This window comes from Vicia villosa, unplaced genomic scaffold, assembly GCF_029867415.1.
Source record: "Vicia villosa cultivar HV-30 ecotype Madison, WI unplaced genomic scaffold, Vvil1.0 ctg.000505F_1_1, whole genome shotgun sequence".
Lineage (NCBI taxonomy): Eukaryota > Viridiplantae > Streptophyta > Magnoliopsida > Fabales > Fabaceae > Vicia > Vicia villosa.
In genome coordinates, this window is record NW_026705240.1 from 26,847 (window position 1) to 42,881 (window position 16,035).

Here is a 16,035-nt window from a genome sequence, read left to right on the forward strand (position 1 = left end):
ATTGTTAGCTTTTATGAATAAGCATTAATACAAAATTAAGGACATAATGCTAATTTTCAAGTCAATCCTGCACACACATCAAAATTTTGTTAGTTCAATCTCAGATGAATCAAACTTAGAGAATGTATTGATTCAATTAATGATCAAACAATATTCTAGTAAAGGATTATTGGACATTATTCCATATTGGTAATGAATGATGAATCGATCATTAGTACATTAATGAAACATGTTTGGTCTCCCCTTAAATGAGAAAGCTTCCAAAATAAACTTTTTTAGGATTGAAAAGAATTTATATTCCCAACTTTTGAAGTCGCTTAGACCTCGATCAAAAGACCAACTGTAAGCCACTTGTTGGTTGGGAATATAAATAAGAAAAGGTTAGAAGGGGGGTTGAATAGACAAGCCCCCTTTAAAAACAGTTTCAAAACATTTTATAACAAAATCAAAGTTTTATAGATGGAAGCGAAAACAAAATAAGATGGAAGCTTAGAATCTCATCAATATGATTTATGACAAAGATATTTCAATTGTATCACTAAAAATGTAATCCTTACAAGGATATAAAGCAAATAGGATAATTCAAGCTACTTGATCCAAGACATTTAGTATCCCATCATATACATGCTTTTTGTAATAATTAACTTAAAGACGATTCAATAGGTTTGATGCAACACAGACATATGCTTACACGATAAACCGCTACAAGCATGATCTAACTTATATGACATACAAACTATACTATGATGCAATATTTACATAACGAATGCATAAAATTAAAGAGAAATAAGGAAGAATTAGAGTACACAGAGATACATATTGGTTTAATGCTATCGTCCTTGCAGGCACCTACTTTAGTCTTCAATGGTTTAAAACCATTGGAAAATAATCATGTCTTCCACTATATTCAAGAGTTACTCATCTATATACAAGTATTTGATACATCGAAAACTCATCAATCCTAACACTAATAGCCACACTAAATTAGCCTACACACAAATCAAATCCTGGATTAGGCATGGTTGCAGGGGAGTCGAACTCAATTTCTCCAGCGTCGATCATATCCTGGATTTTATTCTTCAACGACCAACAATCACTAGTGTCATGCCCAATGCTGTCAGAATGATAAGCGCATCTTGCATTTGGATTATATTGATGAGATAAGGTATTGGGCTTCAGAGGAGGATCCTTTAAAGTGATCAACCCTTCTTTCAGCAATTGTTGTAACACTTCAGCCAACGTTATGTTGATCTTTGAGAATTGTCTTTTAGATGCGCCTTGTTTACGTTGGTTGCCCCTTTGTCGTGTCAGCACTTGATTAGAGGCTAGGACCGTCCCCACAATATTAGATTCATTCCTCTCATTGTGCGCTTTCTTTGAGGTATTAGAATAGGTAGGCACTTGAATTTTACCGCTTCGAATACCGCTTTCGACACGTTCCCCAATCAGTATAAGCTCAGTGAATCCAGATGATGAACTTCCCAGCAAATGACTATAGAAAGGGCCAGTCAGTGTATTCATGAACATATCTACCATCTCTCTGTCAACCAAGGAAGGTTTGACTCTTCCAGCTAGATCTCTCCATTTTTGAGCGTACTCCTTGAAACTTTCCTTGGGTCCCATGGACATGCTTTGTAGTTGCATGCGAGTTGGTGCGAGGTCAGCATTGTATTAATATTGCTGGTAAAAGGCAACAACCAAATCTTCCCAGGTACGGATGTTAGTACTTTCTAGTTGATAGTATCATTCGAGTTGAGTTCCAGATAAGCTCTCTTGGAAAAAGTGGATCCATAGCTTCTTATCGGCAGTATGAGGTTGAATCTTCCTTACATAAGACCTCAAGTGTAGTTTAGGACAGGAGACTCCATCATACTTAGCAAAGGTGGGAGTCTTGAATTTAGGAGGAATAACAACTCCAGAGACTAGTCCTAGCTCTTCGAAATCCAGTCCAGGTACCTTCTGAATTTCCATGGCTTTTATACGTTCCTCCAGCAACTTGTATTTGTCATCAGGATGTTCATCCTCATGGTGATAGTCCTCTTCTTCTTCAGAGGGTTTGGCAGAATCGTGGTTACTTCTTGCCTCAGTTTTGATACTAGCATCACCATCTTGCTCATCCTCGTCACTGTCTTCAGAGGTTTCGGCATCCCTGAGTTGCAATATCGGTCTCAGCTTTTTCACCTGAGTCTTCTTACCCTTCTTCTTCTTCTTTTTAGTCAGCATGGCTTTCAGCTCTTCTTGCCCCTTGGACAAATTCAGAATCAAGGCTTGGAACTCAGTGTTTTGAGCTTGGAGATCCTTAACTGATTGTTCGAGATTCATGATGCTGAAATAAACAGCGAGGAAGGATGAGAGACCTATTGTAAGAAACCTGTTATGCGATGTTATGGATGCAAATGCAGTATTTTCAAGGATCTTTAGGAAATTTAGTTTGCAACGTTTAAACATTGAATCAAACACAGCTATGTCTAGAGAATTTTGGCTTTCGTTTTTGGACGTCCTTCTTTGAGAATCAAGCTCACCATATCGAGTGGGTCATCGCCTCTGATTCGGGATACTTCTGAATTTGAAGGTACATGGCTAGAGGAAAATAAATCCTCTTGCCCCTTGATAAGTATCGAGTCTCTGAATTGGAAGGTATGTGGCCAGAGGAAAATAAATCCTCTTGCCCCTTGATAGGAATTCAGTCTTTGGCAAAGGCACCTGAAATTGTGCGCCCTAAATTCCTAAGATCCTTGAAAGGGTTAGTTAAATCATATTATGCTTATGATGTCATGATGTCATGATGTTATGCGAATGCAGTTCATTAGGCAAAGCGTGAGACAGTAAGGGCGAACAAGTCCTTTTAACAAAACCTGCAAGGAAACGAAGGTTAGTAGCAAACACAGGCAAGTCACGCAAGTCACACAAGTCACAAAAGTTTTGGCTTAAGGCTTGCATGGGGTCTGATCAGGTGTCCTTCCCAAGGGTATTTCTATGGATAAGGAGATTTCAGCAACGGGTTCTACAAGTTATCCAGAATTGTCAGCCCTTCTAAAGCACCCTCGGACATGATACATTCGCATCATGCAATGATACTTTGAGAAAGGACCTATCTGAATTGTAGCATCGGGTAGCGACTAGTTCTCAACATTTGTCAAGAGTAGTCCCCCCACTACATTCCTAAAGGCCAGGATGGGTTAAGGGTAACTAAAGGTCCTTGAGCTCCGACGCACCCGTAGACACATACATAGACCCCCCTCATTTGAGAAAGGTGTGCATATGCTATGGAGTCCTAACTCAAGTGTGAACTTCATATTGACTCGTCTCCCACATATGTGAAAGAGGTCGCCATGACTATGCCACTCCTAATCTTAAGTGTTCTTGAATCCGGGAATAGGATTCGTCCTTCATTTAATTCCCAAGACGCCCCTAAAAAATAAAACAAACAAAGCAAACAACAGAAAACATTTAAGTGATTCCTAAACTTTTAAGGTAACCCCTCTTTTAATCGAAAGTCCCCAGCAGAATCGCCAGTTCTGTAATACGGTGAACTGACTTTTTATCGAAATGTCGCGGTAAGCAAGAGTCGCCACCGACTTTTATTTTATCCAATTTAATAGAAAGGCTAAAAGAACAGGAAAAGACCTTTTAAAAAGATTTTGAGTTCGGGGGGTAAGTTATACAAAGGGAAGGTGTAAGGCACCCTTTGCATCCATGGTTATCCATGGGCTCTTAATTGCTTAGCTCACTTGTTTGTTTGAATTGTTTGAAAAGATTTTCGAAGAAGAACTTTAGCTTGTAAATAAGCGTAGTCTTTTTGAATTTTGATTTTGAAGAGAGTGGGAAAAGTAATTTGAATTTTAGAGCAAGCAATTAGTAGCAACTACCCTAAGTTTTGAAAAAACGTTCTTTTAGCTTTTCGGGCGAAAGAGTCTATCCATACCATAAGAGGGCAGGAAGTCTTTCAATTGGATGTTGAAGGGTCATCGAGATATCGTTCTCCATAAGACTGTCCCTTGCCATAAAGAGGGCAGGTAGTCTAAGGGAAGGATATAATAGTCATTCTGTTTAGGCATCATGCGAGGATACCTTAGCAATTGGACAATCATCTTATTTTTCCGAGGCAGCATCGAGGGACTAGATGATTTTTATTCTTTAAGGCAACCTTGCTTTAGGTATCCTCGGAATCGAGGGACTTGACTATTTAGTATACTTAAAGGCAACAGGCAACAACAAGGCAACAGTATAAGGCAACAAGAGGGATTAACCTAAAGGTGTGTGTGTGGCACAATCACGTGGTTAACTTCGATGATATTTATCTTGTAATATTAGTGATTCTACATTCAGTTCATGGTTTATCACTCCCTAGGATTACTAACCACGCAGTTAAAAAATAAAGGCAGAAAAACATGATGTCCTTTTACAATAAACACCTGCGGGGATGGGGGAAATTAATAAACGAAAAAATAAGAAGGATCAATAATTAGTTTTAAACATTGAATGCCTTGATCTTCCTCGAACCTTCGATTGACCCTGAAAATAAAAATGAAAATAATAGGGGTTAGTGTATTACAGATTCAATGACTATTGAGGTAAACCTATTAAAAGGCAAAAATAACAATAAAAATAAAATGATATTTAAACAAAAGGAATTAGAAACTTAGCTTTTGTGCGTAACTGAAGGATCTTGGCCAACCCTGAAAAAATGAAGAAGAGAAAGGTAGAAAACTTTTTGTGGCAAATAAAAGGTATGGATAAGAAATTAAAGAGGTTCTGAAAAAGGCAAAGGTTTTGGAAACGATAAACCCTGATTTTTAGGGAATGAAGATTTTATGAGAAAACTCAAAACACTAAGTTAATGGGCAACATTTACCTAACAGTGATTAGTGGTCATGCAAAAATCAGGGTTTTAAGGCATAAAACATTTAACTAGCCCAAAAAGAAATATTAACTAAAAACCTTAATTTAATTATTATTATTATAAGAGAAATTCTGATATTATGAGAAAAATCGGATTATCGATTAAATAATTACCATAATAATAATATTATTTTATTAATGGAAAACAAATTTTAGAAAAAAAAAAGAAATTAAATTAAAACAAATAAAGACAAGAAACAATTACTAAATGAAAATTTTTTAAAAAAAAGGAAAAGAAAAAAGAATTAATTGAGACTTAGCTCTGATCCAGTGGGGTAGCTTCCTGATGGTGCATGGTGGACGCGCGTCTTTAAGCCCTTGGATCTGATTGTGGTAGAGATCCGGTGGTCATGATGTGAAGACGCAGAGTGGGTATTCAAGGAGAAACCACATTGAATCTATGTGCAACAGAATTAAAAAAATATACAAAGTCTGGGTTCGAACCCAGAACCTTGTAGTAAATAATAACGCTCCCCACCACCTGGACTCAGACACGTTTTGTGTCAACTTATCACCCTGCAAATAAGAAAAAGGAAACAAAAAAGAATAATAAAAGAATCAGTCAACACCAAAGTCAGTGGGCCCCCTTAGCGTGTTGACGACCCAATCGTGCGGAGAGAGAGAGGTCAATTATTTGACCAGCGAATAGGAAGGTGTGATGATGCCACGCGTGATCCCACTACCCTCCAACACTGTTCATCATCTTCAACCCCATGCACCTGTGGAAATTGCTGCGGTTCTAGCTGCGCTATTTCCTGCGAATTTTCTTGGCAAAAATATGAAATCAAAATAACTCAAAATAACATGTTAATGAAACGAAGTAAGCGCCCAGATAGATTAATTGGAATGTTGTGATCACGATGACGATGCTTTTTTGTTCCGAAACCTCCTGTTCAAAGAAAACGAAAAGCATACTTTCTTGAGCCCTAGTAATGGTGTCTCGTGTTTCATACGTCAAAGCTCTGTCACGAAGGTTCCAATCTTCTCTAAACTTCACCCAAAACTCAACCATACCGTTAGATCAGGTTAAAACATCGTGTAAAGAGAAATACCAAAATGACAAAAATATGCATGAGTATGTAAATTTTGTATGAACATTATGGATACTATGAAGACTCAAGAACGATGTAACCTTACCCCTGCTCACCTTAGGAATGATTTGAGATGGTTTTTTAACCTTGGAGGTCCCTGAAAAAAGGAATCTGAGTTTCTCACTTATTTGATGTTTTTGTGACCTTTGAAACCCTTCTTTTTCTCCTCCAATTTTCGTCCCCTTTTTGGCTGCTCTTGATGAGTATATATATTAGAACATATTAGGGTTTTTGTTTTGGAAATAATCAATTGCTTGATTAAAAAAATTGTGAGAATATTTGATTGGAAATATGATGCAATCTTTCTAATTTTGTTCCAACTCTAATTCATGCATATTTTCTTTTTAATCACGGCCCTTGGATGAGATTTGGTTGGATTGAATCAAATAAAAAGTTTAATGCACCAATTATATAATTATTTTGATGATTTTATTTGAATAAAATCAAATATGAATGAAATAGATTCATAAAATAATTAATATTTGGCCAACAAACTCTCCTTGGGCTCAAAATCACGTGGGTACTTCAATAATAAAGGCCCAATACTCAAAATGTTGGAATTTTGCTAATTAAGTTTTTGCCCTTTTCTTGAAAATCGACCAACTTGCGCCAATCATATCTCTCTCATTTTTAATCATATGGAGGCATTCTTACACTTTTTAGAAAGCTCAAAGAGTCCTCTAAATGAACTTTTTGGTTTCATCTCAATAGAGTCTTCCATGTTCATGTATGCTTCTTTTGAAAAAGATGACTTTTGGTTGACTTTTGAAATGACTCGTAATATTTTGGCTCATATCTCTCAAATGGTGCATTTTTAGCCTTGGCATGTGAGAGACAAAGTTGTAGAGAATTTAATTTCCTTCAAATTGAGCTTTGGATGGGAAATTTATGATGTTCCATGTGATATTTATGTCTGGTCAAAGTTGGGTTGACTTTCTCCTTAAAAACCCTAATTTAGAAACTTAGGTTTTTGATGATTTCGGAGCTTTCTTTGATGCATCATGATCACTCCTTGATCGAATGATGAATGATACTTCATAATGAGGATTTTGACCAAAAATCAGGAGCTTTGACTGTGATTTGACCATAGTTTGACTTTTAGGTTAACTAGTCGATTATTGATCGCTTGGGTCATTGAGTGAGCAATCTTTTGAATCAGAGCTTGAAAGTTGGCATGAGGGCACTTTGAATCATATGAGAGATCATGGAATCCACTTGAGATATCAGAAGTTCAAATTCCTTGATTAAATCAGAAACCCTAATTTAGCGGTTGTTGTTTATGAGAGAGACTGCGTGCTTTCTTCTTGTGTGTCTTTGAGCATTTGAAAGTCAGATGGACTGAAATATGAATAAATATGTTGGGCAAATTTTGGGGTATGACAATGACATTAAACCTTTATGTGTCCATACCCTTCATACTTATGACATTGTAATCCTTTTCCTAGGTAGGACTGTTCTTCAGACTTTAACCTTTTATCATCATTCTAATTTCTGATGATGTCAAAAGACTTAATCTTGACATCAGGTCTCAACTTCCAGTCCATCTTTTTAAACACTTTGTTAAATTGTCTACCAAGTAGCACTAGGTCTTCAAATATATCTTCAACTTTTTCTTATGAAATTTCATTACTAGACCCAAACGCTTCACTCTTCTTCTTATCAGACTTTTCACTAAGTCCCAACTCAAAGGTTTGAAGAGATCCCATAAGGTCATCAAACTTCATGGTGTCAATATCTTGGGCTTCCTCAATAGTAGTGACCTCCATGTCAAACTTCTTACATACGGACCCTGAGAATTTTTCTGACCAGCTTGGCATCACATATCTTCTCTCTAAGTGCAACAGAGGCATTAGCAATGTCAATAATATTCACGTGGAAGTCATGAATACTCTCATCTTCTTTCATTCTTAAGTTTTCAAACTTAGTGGTAAGAAGTTGAAGTCTGGACATCTTTACCTTAGAGGTTCCTTCATGCGTAGTCTTCAAGATTTCCCAAGCATCTTTGGGAAAAGTATAACCATTTACGAGTCTGAAGATGTTCTTGTACATTCCATTTAATAGAGCATTTAATGCTTTGGATTTTCCCAGAGCTTCTTTATCATCTTTTTCATCCTAGTCCGCCTCCTGATCACTTAATGAAAGTCATCATGCGAGCTTTCCAATAGTCATAGTTGGTTCCATCAATAATAGATGATCTATTCAAAAACCCTTCTCCTTCCTTGTCCATTGTACCAGAAAGTATCTTCCCTGAATCTCACCTAGAGTCAGAGTTGAATGCCTGCTCTGATACCAATTGAAATTCTGGTGTTTGGATCATAGATGTCCTAAGAGATTTTGAGGACTATGATCTCTAACCAACTCACAATGACAAGGTATACAAAAGAGAAGTGTAGAAATTATGAAGAACACAAGTAATTGTTCACCCAATTCGTATCAACAATACCTACTATGGGGCTACCAAGCCAGGGATAAATCCACTATGATATTATCTATTTGAAGTACTATGCAAACAACCTCCGACTCACACGTAAACAACCTCTGGTTTACACCCATCTCACTTAACCACTACCTGTGCTAACTTCTACCTAAGACTCACCTAGGTGTGAGACCCTCCTCAATCCCCCTCAATCACAATCATGATGATCAATTACAAATATTAGAAAACACACTTCTAAAACACAGTCACTCATTGCTTAAAAGCTTGTGAATGAACACATAACTTACAACTCAATGAAAACACCAAACTCTTCTATCATGATGATATTAGAGAGACTCACAATAGACAAGACTACACAAACTACAATATAAGTTCCACATAATACTAAGTTTGATGCTTGCTTCTTAAAACAATCTTCTGGACTGAACTTGAGCTTCAAATCACAGCAAGGGATCCATAAAATATTCCTCAATCTTCTCCATGAAGATAGGGCTTCAATCATTAGTTTCCTAAATATTCTCTATATTTAGAAACCAATCAAATATCTTGAAAATAGAGACAATATCTTATCCCTAAATTAAGCGCCATATAGGATTGCATAATATTCCAAAATATTCTGCACCTGTACATAAAACCGACTTCAACAAATCCGACTGTAACTTAACAGACACGATGTCAATGGACCCTGAATAGGACATCTTTCTCGACATGTCTTCTTCAATTGAAGTGAATAGAACATCTTGTTCAACATGTTCCCATAAGTTAGTTTTACCAAACATAATGCCAATCATAACAAAGAATTAACAATGACAATAAGCACAAATGCAAAAAATCGAAAAATAAAAAACCTAAAATTAAATGGAAAAGAAAGAGAGACAAAAGAATATTAAGAATATTGTCATGTACTAAATTCTAATAACATTCATCCATCTTAGTCAATGTAGATACAACTATAGCGTTATAGTTGCTAGACAATCCATTGTTAATACAACCATATCTTCATCTATCTTTATTTGGTGTCTAAATTTTGATAAAGATATCAATTATATCGAGGACATTCCATTAATGAAATGTTATAATATTTTCCCTTTACAAAGAAATAAAATTATTTGATTTAAATAACTATTTGTTAATTTGGGGTATATAGTATTTTAAAAATTGGATCGAATTGGCCGGTCGGATTAATCAAATTAGAAATTGGAGGAGTCATCGATCTCGTCTAACTATTGGACCACATATGCTATTGAACGGGTGGAAACCGACTAAAACCGATATAAATTGATAAACGAGCAATTTTGAAAAACCGACAGTTCAATAGATGTTTTTTTTTTCTCGGACAAAAGGACACCGTTTTGATAATTTCTTTTAAACAATTAAAATTAAAATATAATTATAATTTATTCAAAACTTATTTAGAATAATTTTTATTTGTAATTAAATCTGATTCAAAATTTATTTAAATTTGTATTTTATATTATTTTGTTATGAATGATAATTATGTTTAGAATTTAAATTTAAAGAATAAAGATATGAAATTATGATATTTTGAAATTGTGTAGGTGTTGTTATATTTTTTAGATACCTAATTATCCGGTTTGACCGATTTAATAAATATATAATTTTGTTATAGATACCAATTTATACAACTATTATTCGATTAATCCGATTTAATCGTACAATTCCACTATAACACATTAGTTCCAACAATAAACCAATAATCTAGTACCATCGCCCATTTAATTAGGGATTTAATTTTTAAAATATTGGTGGTATATCTTTCAACATCAATGTGTTTATAAGTAAAAAAAAGTTCCATAGATTTAATCTATTCGTTTAAAAAAAAAAAGAAGCCACCTCACCTCATTTCATATACTTCAGCTAAAAGCAATCCCAATTCCACTCCAACACCCAAACCCTATTCCCCAAATTCTCTACCTTTCTCTCCACTCCATCCACAACAATGGGATCCTCCGCCATGGTTCTAGACCCAAAACCCGTTTCAGAACCGCCACCATCCCTTCAATCATCAAAATCCGACTACCTTTACGGCGGAGACTCAGCCTCCGACGAAGATGACCTCTACAGCCGCCTCAAATCCCTACAACGACAACTCGAGTTCATCGACATCCAAGAGGAGTACGTAAAAGACGAACAGAAGAATCTGAAACGAGAGCTTCTCCGAGCGCAAGAAGAGGTTAAGAGGATCCAATCGGTTCCACTCGTTATCGGTCAATTCATGGAGATGGTTGATCAGAACAACGGTATCGTTGGATCAACTACTGGATCTAACTACTATGTGAGGATTCTCAGTACTATCAACCGTGAACTTCTTAAGCCTTCTGCTTCCGTTGCGCTTCACCGACATTCAAATGCACTTGTTGATGTTCTTCCGCCGGAGGCTGATTCTAGTATCTCACTTCTTAGCCAGTCTGAGAAGCCTGATGTCTCTTACAATGTTAGTTCGTTAACAATTACGCAATTGGTTTTGAATTACGGTCATTTTTTTGATAGAATTACATAATCTAGGGTTTTTGTATGTAAATTTTTAATTTGGATTGCGAGTTGGTTATTAGGTTTAGTTACCATGAAAATTAAATTTACAACTGTTTGGGCTTACTCTAAAAATTAAACCATCATTCATTACATTCACTGAAGTGTCTTTGTTTCTTTTTTAAGAAAAATTGGACACACAAATTGAATATTTATATATGTTAAGTCAGAAATGTCCCAGAGAGATACCCTTAACAGTGTGCATGACATTGAAAAGTGTCGAGTTTATTTGGGAAAGTTCGAGTGTCTATTTAGCTTTGTAATAATGGACTCTGATGCCTGATGTAACAAATATAGTTCAAAATGCATGCTAGATTATTGATTCTAAGGGATAGGGCAGTTACATTAAACCGAAAGTATATGTCATCATGTATGGGAGAGAACTTAAATCTTCTGAACAATGAGATGGTGTTAAATGAGAAATACTAGAGTTTACAATGAAGTTATTATCTGGCAGTCCGATTTATGTTTAATATGAACTGTTGTCCTCTTAAACTATATTTTAATGTGGCCTGACCATTCTCCCTTGATATGGTTTTGATCTTATTTAGGATATTGGAGGATGTGATATCCAGAAGCAGGAAATTCGCGAGGCTGTAGAGTTACCTCTCACACATCACGATCTATACAAACAAATTGGTATTGATCCTCCCCGAGGTGTCTTACTATATGGACCCCCTGGAACCGGTAAAACAATGCTTGCCAAAGCTGTTGCTAATAGTACCACTGCTGCTTTCATCAGGGTTGTGGGTTCTGAGTTTGTGCAGAAGTATCTTGGTGAGGTATGAATTTGTGTCATTTGCATTTGAAATAATGTTAACAATGTTGTAACTTACTCAGCTCTATTTGTTTGCTTTTGAAGATCATGGGATTCAGATTCTTAATTTTCAATACTTTTTTGAATTTTTATTCTGTTCCAAAATGGTTTCTCATATATTATTAGGAGGTTTACTTGAAAGAAATTTTGCATTATAATCTATTAAAGAAATTTAGCATAAGAAATCCTCTCTTATAGAAGACATAAGAAATAATTTGAAAATAGTTTTCTATAGCAAAGAAAGTTAGCATAAGAAATCCTCTTTTATAGAAGACATAAAAAATAATTTAAAAATAGTTATTTCTTTATCTACATTTCTGGAAAATAGGAAAATATACTTGTTACTTTTTTCTATTGCCAACATTTATGTTATCCAAACCCTATTGTCTATAGCTGTGTATTTGAAATTTCCAACCTGCTCTGTTGCGAAAAACCTAGAATGTGCAGATCTGTTTGTTTTCTATTCTCTTCAATGAATTTACACAATTTGTGTAGTTTTTAAGAATAGGCTTGCTAGCAATGCAATGGAGATTGCTGTCTTGTTGCAGCTTTCTTTCATAGGTATAGAGTTGCCAGCCCATAATTCTTTTAGTAGCTTTTCAATCAATCAACAATCACATAATTTCCCCTATTCCATGGACCATGAATGAGCAATGACCTGAAGTCCACATCCTCTCAATGGTAATGCGAGCCCAATCTGCATCTTTGAGGCTTATTTTTTAAATGTCCCGAGTTATTATACTGGGATAGGGATTGTCTTCCCGATACTCTTTTGGATATTCATAAAGTGTTGAATGCATAAATTGATTTATCAAGCTTATTGCAAAAAATACAATGAAAAAATATCTTTCTGTTTCTATCACTTCCTCAGTCTTTGCTGGTTGCATCTTTGTATTAGGCTCAGCGGGAGGTTCTGCTGCTTCACACTTGAACAGCCCAGTTTAGGAAGTTTATTTCATTCCTGCTCTAGTTTGTCAACATCCCTTTTAGATCTGGCATATTCTATTCGAGAATGTTTAAGGTGACCCAAATCTTTATTTTCAATACACCTTCTAGCTTCTCCTTCAAGCTTGTGGGTTTAGCGTCATCATTGTTTGTCAATTTATTGTTATGCACAGACAATTAGTGCTGCATTGTCATCATTGGCTTAGTGTTAATAGAATTAGTGTGAGTAGCCTTGCTTTGGATGTATTGAGTTTGACTCTTCGCCAGTGCCCAAAACCTTTCTTACCATGCTCTGGGAGAATGTTTTTATCCACATAAAATTCCTAAAATTGCAGACTTTGTCTTCATCTAATTTATTTTCAAACCCAAGTTGAGGCTCATAAACACATCATTCAATTCTTCATTCAGAAATGCATTCTTCATACCTAGTTAATGTATAGAGACCCAGTCACAAATATCTTTTGAATTCCAAAGGTTTTGTGTAGATCCATTTGACTAAACAAAGAGGCTAGGGCTACTAGATGCCAAATAGGACATTATCCCAAAATTCTTAACTGTATCATTGCACGTATATTTAGAGCCAATGTCCCCATCCATCGGGTTCACTAGCCATGTCATTATCAGGTCAGGGGCTTTTGTGCATCCCACACTACATACCATTGGTCTATATCAGATTCATTTGTCACCTGTCAGATAATCCATCTTTCTTCTACACTAGATGCACATAAATATAGATCAAGACCACCAAAAAAGAATCCATCCTATTCAAGTGATCTTAACTGACTCTCAATCAGTTTTAGTTCTTGGGGTAATCTTGTTTGTGATGTGGAAGGGCTTATCTAGTGTTGATCTCTGGAGTAGAGAGTCCAGAACTAGCATCAACATGCATAACTATAGTTTTGGTGCAAAACTACTAATAATACCAACTTGAAAGGTAATTTGTATTTAAGTTGATACAAGAAATTAGGTTAGGTAGTCCTCTCCTATAGAATATTCAAAACATAAATCAGTTTTAGAGAATCTCTATGCTATCTAAGATATAGTGTTAGCCTTTGTTAGGAGAATCATTGGTGTCTCAAAAACGAGTGTGCATCTTTCTCTTGCGGTTGCGGTTCATGAGTTACAGCTACTCTCAGTCTCAGCTGTTAGACGGTTAGTTAGCCAAGTCGTGATGTTCTATTATATCATTTCCTTTGAGTTTCTGCCCCAATGCCATATTATGATAATTAGAAGCAGTTTTCTGATTATCTACATCCCTAAAAAGGGAAAGTACACTTACCGAATCACTATTTTCGATTATCTACATATATTTTATCTAGTACCCTATTATCCAGGACTTTGAATTTGAAAACTTATTTGGATTTTTCAACAGGATTTCATTAGTATGTTGTTGTTTACTGTCCATGATTACAACTACCCTTCCTGAAGCTTCCCGAGAGTTTCAAGATTCATATTATTTTCATAGAAGTAGAATTTAATTTTGCAGCAAGAATTTACTGCATCTTCTAATCTTCTGTTTCAGGGCCCAAGGATGGTTCGTGATGTATTTCGTCTTGCAAAAGAGAATGCCCCTGCCATTATATTTATTGATGAGGTTGATGCGATAGCTACCGCTAGGTTTGATGCCCAAACTGGAGCTGATAGAGAAGTACAACGTATCCTGATGGAACTTTTGAATCAGGTGTCTCTATGAAATATATTTCTAAGATTCTCTCTTTGAATGTGTAGTGCATTACTTGTAGTGGGTTCTGGTGATCAACATTAATTTTAATTCTCTCACCTCTTAACCTCCAACTCTTTGATTTGGCTTCACTTCATCATTTGTTTTAAATATTCTCTAATGCTCCGGTTTTTTACCTTTGGATTTTTCAACAGATGGACGGTTTTGACCAGACAGTGAATGTTAAAGTTATAATGGCAACCAATCGGGCAGACACTTTGGATCCCGCCCTCTTGCGTCCTGGAAGACTTGATCGCAAAATTGAGTTCCCATTGCCTGACAGACGCCAAAAGAGGCTTGTATTTCAGGCATGTCTTTTACATTTCTATATATGTTATAATTCTTTATATTATGTTTTTTGTCCATGATTATAGTCAAGAATAGGTCATTTAATGTTTCATGAGTGAGTGATTTCAGTCAGTTTTTATAAATTCCACCTCCTTTATTTTGAACTAATAGGTTATTTTCAGTTGCTTTTCTAGCCTATATTTTGATGGTTCACATGTAACTTATAACAGGTATGCACGGCCAAAATGAATTTAAGTGACGAGGTAGACTTGGAGGATTATGTTTCCCGTCCTGACAAAATTAGTGCTGCTGAGGTTTGTTCATATCTTATAATGTTCCAGATTTATTATTTTATGTAAACCATACTTTTTATTAGTTTTAGGATTGTGGATGATTTGCCTAACCATCACATCATCTACAATCCAAGCTTAAAATGTTTTAGAATCTGTCGTCACAATTTTCAGATGATTTGTTGTAACTGTGAGAAGGATTATGCTGTGGAGAACTTGTTTTTCTAAGCTTAAAATGTTACACAGTGAATGAAAATATTGTTTGTGCTATAAAATAAGGAAACATTAGATTGCTTAGATGTGTAATTTTATGCGTGCAAAGTTAAGTTGCAATTCTATCACTTAAAATTTAGTTTCGAGAAAAAAGTCAATAACAACTTTTAGAAAGATGTCTGCTTTAATTATTTGTTGATTGTTGGTGCTGCAGATATCTGCTATTTGTCAAGAAGCGGGAATGCACGCTGTTCGTAAGAATAGATATGTCATACTGCCAAAGGACTTCGAGAAAGGTTATAGGACCAACGTGAAGAAACCCGACACTGACTTTGAATTTTACAAGTGATGATGAGGGTTTTTCTGATTTGTTTGTGTATGTGCACGGTTCAGAATATAATTAAAGGATAAATTTCTAGAGTAATTGTGGGTCATCTATGTTCAAAAGAAATGATAATTTGTTTATGAATCTTGCATACTTTTCATTATATTATGCAATGGAATTCTTTAACTTACTGTGTCAGCTGGATATGTTTGATCAGTTACTGAGCTTTTAGGCTCTGGGAATCAAGTCTGGGCAATTTCTATTAAAACATGCATGACTAGTGCTCGGCTGAAACTGATGTTAAATTATTCAGATCAAAATAGGAAAATATTATATTATGAACTAGATTTTACTGCTTATAATAATTTTTCAAGATGGTAATTTTTTCAATTATATTTTTATTTTTATGGAGCTTTTCTTTTAAATATTATGGACTGGTTTTCTTTTTCAATATTAT

The 16,035-nt window shown here is 35.4% G+C and overlaps 1 protein-coding gene across 1 annotated transcript; it reads left to right on the forward strand.

Annotated features, from left to right (window-relative positions):
* Positions 1-10,281: 10,281 nt before the first annotated feature.
* LOC131629027 (26S proteasome regulatory subunit 6B homolog) lies at positions 10,282-15,776 on the forward strand. The gene is made up of 6 exons (XM_058899823.1): positions 10,282-10,885; positions 11,532-11,762; positions 14,265-14,423; positions 14,618-14,770; positions 14,981-15,064; positions 15,468-15,776. Exons 1-6 carry the CDS (start codon positions 10,391-10,393, stop codon positions 15,600-15,602), a joined length of 1,257 nt encoding a protein of 418 aa, XP_058755806.1. The 5' UTR covers positions 10,282-10,390; the 3' UTR covers positions 15,603-15,776.
* Positions 15,777-16,035: the final 259 nt, after the last annotated feature.